The sequence below is a fragment of the Myotis brandtii genome, unplaced genomic scaffold (genome assembly GCF_000412655.1).
Source record: "Myotis brandtii unplaced genomic scaffold, ASM41265v1 scaffold825, whole genome shotgun sequence".
NCBI lineage: Eukaryota > Metazoa > Chordata > Mammalia > Chiroptera > Vespertilionidae > Myotis > Myotis brandtii.
In genome coordinates, this window is record NW_005371349.1 from 709,221 (window position 1) to 712,544 (window position 3,324).

General features: G+C 62.8%; 1 protein-coding gene across 3 annotated transcripts in view; it reads right to left on the reverse strand.

Moving 5' to 3' along the window:
• The window catches only part of PGS1 (phosphatidylglycerophosphate synthase 1), a 36,264-nt gene that overhangs the window by 29,472 nt on the left and 3,468 nt on the right, over nucleotides 1-3,324 (reverse strand). For all 3 annotated transcript variants that reach the window (XM_014531813.1, XM_014531811.1, XM_014531812.1), the window contains exon 2: nucleotides 61-250. In XM_014531813.1, coding sequence (XP_014387299.1) covers nucleotides 61-250 — 190 coding nt within the window. The remainder of the gene's footprint in view (nucleotides 1-60; nucleotides 251-3,324) is intronic.

The following is a 3,324-nucleotide window of genomic DNA, read 5'->3' on the forward strand; positions in this document are numbered from 1 at the left end:
CGCTCCGCCTCATCCACCGCGCTCCGCCTTGCCCACGGCTCCACCTTCGATGCAACTCACCTTCATGAGCTCAAAAAACTCGGTGGGGGCGGAGAGCACCCTGACGTGGGAGCTGCAGACGCCGAACTCGGGGACCAGGTTCCGGATCCACTGGAACCGGTGCCCGCCCTCCGGGCACAGGCCGCAGGGCGGGGAGGTGACCTGGGGGACAGTGGGGGACAGCAGAGGAGCCAACAGCAGCCATGGTGACCTGGTTAGAGACACACAGAGGGTCAAGCTTCGCAGACACATCCTCAACGTCTCTCTCCGCTCCTGGGGTCTTTATTTTATTTTATTGCCCATTTTGGATTTTCCAGGCCATTTTCAGTGGCCCTCACACTCCCCACCTGGGTTTCCCTTCGGCCCCTCCAGGCTGAGCAGCGTGAGCAGTGCCGACGCCTGTGGACAACCCACCTTCACGCGGGTCCCACGAGCCTCCAGACTTAGCGCTCCCAGCAGCTCCCGGCAGCCACTGCCGGCCACCACCGTCACTTAGGGAAGGGCCAGCAAAGCAAAGGTCTCTCCTACATCTAACAGCGAGTGGAATAAAATACCCACAGGGTAGAAAAGTCTTCTCTCCAACACCCGGGCAGGGAGCGGAAAGCTGGAGCAGGAAGAGGACAGGGGAGGTCATCGCAAGAGGCGCCGGGTGACAGCACTGTCCTCCCTGCTGCACTGTCTCCTTCGGGGGCCGCGCCACCTCGGGGCTGCCCTGGGCTGACCACAGGGAGCTGTTCCCTGACCCACAGTCCCCCAAGGCGGCGACTGCAGGACGCTGGCCCTGCCCGGGGAGCCGACCTGCGCTGCCCCGGGCCTGGAACACCTGTGGGCAGGAAGGGGCACGTGCACAAACCCGGCTGGAATTCCCAAAAAGGAATTCCCGAAAACAACGGCAGGAAAATCCTCCTCTGCGTGTGACCTTGGAGCCCCGCCCCCAGAGGGGCTGGGGGAAGGACGCTTACACACCCCAAGGGCCGAAGGACCACGGATTCCAGGAAGGTGACCTCACGGCTTGTCTCATGACACCGCCGATCTTCCCAGGGCTGGTCCACGGCCCCACAGCGCCAGGTGGCCCACAGCTGTGCTTCCCAGGAAGCACCGGTCTGCCCCAGCCTCCTCAGCGCCAAGAAAACCTTAGTCAGCCGGGAAGACACCGGCAGCCTGGATGCGGGAGGCCTGGGGGGGGCGGTGACCCCACACGTGCGCACAGGCGGGCATCAGCCTGCTGGGTTTCTCTAGCTCCCAGGCTCCCAGCAGCTTGCACATGAAGGCCGAGAAGCTAACAAGGGACTGCGGGCCGACCTCCTGCGGGGCTCAGGCCACCTTCTGGGGGGGCAGCGCTCCTCTGTCCAACGGGAACCAGGGGAGGGAGAGCCACCCATCTGAAGCCCAGCGGCCTGAAGTCTAAGGTTCACTATTAAACAGTCTATCTGACCAGGGTCAACCTCCCTCCCCGTCTCACGGCACTTGTCAGGCTCGGACCATAAACCATAAAAAAAGACCCTGGCCCTGGCTGGTTTGGCTCAGTGGATAGAGTGTCAGCCCTCGGACTGAGGGTCCTGGGTTCGATACCGGTGAAGGGCAGGTACCTCGATTGCAGGCTCAATCTCTGGCGCTCTCTCTCTCTCTCTCTCCCCCCATCCCTTCCACGCTCTCTAAATATCAAAGGAAAAATACTCTTAGGTGAGGAGAAACAAAAACAAAACAAAACAGAAAGACCAGTCACCTGCACCCAGGCCATGCATCCGGTCCCCACGCATCCTGCCTGTGGCCAGGAGGCTCACCGGCTCCCAGAAAGGAAGGTGAGGAACCACCTCCTTGGCACAGGCCCCGGGAGAGGGAGAGCGCCAACCTGGGCCTCCAGCCAAGTCACCACGTGAGCACCGACGTGCACCGTGGAGGGCACAGGGCAGAGCCGGCACAGCCCCTGCCTCTCACAAACCTGGGCCTCCCAGGCTTACACACCTGGAATGATGGGAGAACAACACAAGAAAAAATGCTAAAATTAACTAAATAAGATCAAAACACACAGTCTGTGTGCTTCGAGGGACGCCCGAGCTCTGGGCTGTCCACGCCCTGGCACCTGCCGGCCAACAGCTTTCAAACCTGGCACGGACGGGAGGTGTGAGCAGAGCTGGCCGAAGCCACCGTCGCCAGGAAAGCCCAGGGCTCCACGTGGGTGTCAGCCCACGGCCACCGGTGTCCTGCTGGGAGAGGCTCTGGCAGGCTCGGCGACGGCCACCACCATGGCGGGTCCCTGCAGGGCAGCTCTCGCTGGGAACCGCCCGCCAGGGCCGCAGCCCAGGATCTGCGAGACCTTCCCCGTGGCTTCCTGTGGAATCTGTGCACCAACAGGCTTGTTTTTGTCTGAGAGGAGCAGCAGCAAAGGCCAACTGGCTTTCAGGGGTTTGCTGCGGAGGAGGCCCAGCCTCAGTGGCAATTCATCGCCAGCGAGGAAGGTGCCGGGGAGGGGCTCAGTGTCCTCTGAAGCACCGCAGGGGCAGCACAGGCTGGGACGGCCACACCCCGCTGCCTTGGGAGATGGGGGCACAAGCAGCCCCCCATCTGAGCGCCCACTGCTGGCTCCCCCAGAGCCCGCTCAGCAACCCATCCGTCTCCTTCCAGCTCAACCAGAACCCCTTGGCAGTTAGTTCCCGCTCTCTACCAGGGAGCCCTTGGGAATTTTCTCAGAAGAGGTCTCCCCCGTGCACAGCAGCCTCCTGCAGTCTCCCTGTGCCCCAGGGGCCGAGCACCTGCGCTGCCTTCCCCTCACCCAGGGAGCTTTCCCCAGGAGCCTCGCATTCCAGGCCAGAAACCTCACCCCAGGGACCCAAAGGGGCAGGGAGCTGGCCGCACAGCCCCGTCACACTCACGTGTAGGGAACGGCCGGATGTGTACACACACACACACACACACACACACACACACACGATTCCCGCAACTAGGCCTGGGCTCCCCTGAGTTTCCCTTTCTCAGCACCTCGCTCCCTTCCTGGTTACAGGAGAAGTGCCCCCTCCGCGCCCGGGCGCATCAGGGGCGTTTAGAGAATGGGGCCTGGGCAAGAGCAGGGGCACTCGGCATTCAAACTCCAAACAAACAGACAGTGCAAACCAACCCCCAGCCCCCACTCGCCAAGGTGCAAAGGGACTGGCACCCTCTCCAAAGGGCAGGCTCCGGCACCCCCAGGGCGCCTGGCTCTCGGGGAAGGCTCAGCCACATGGTGTAAGGCTTTCCGCCACTGAGGGAGGGCAGCGGAAGCCCACCTGGCCACACAGGACAATGCAG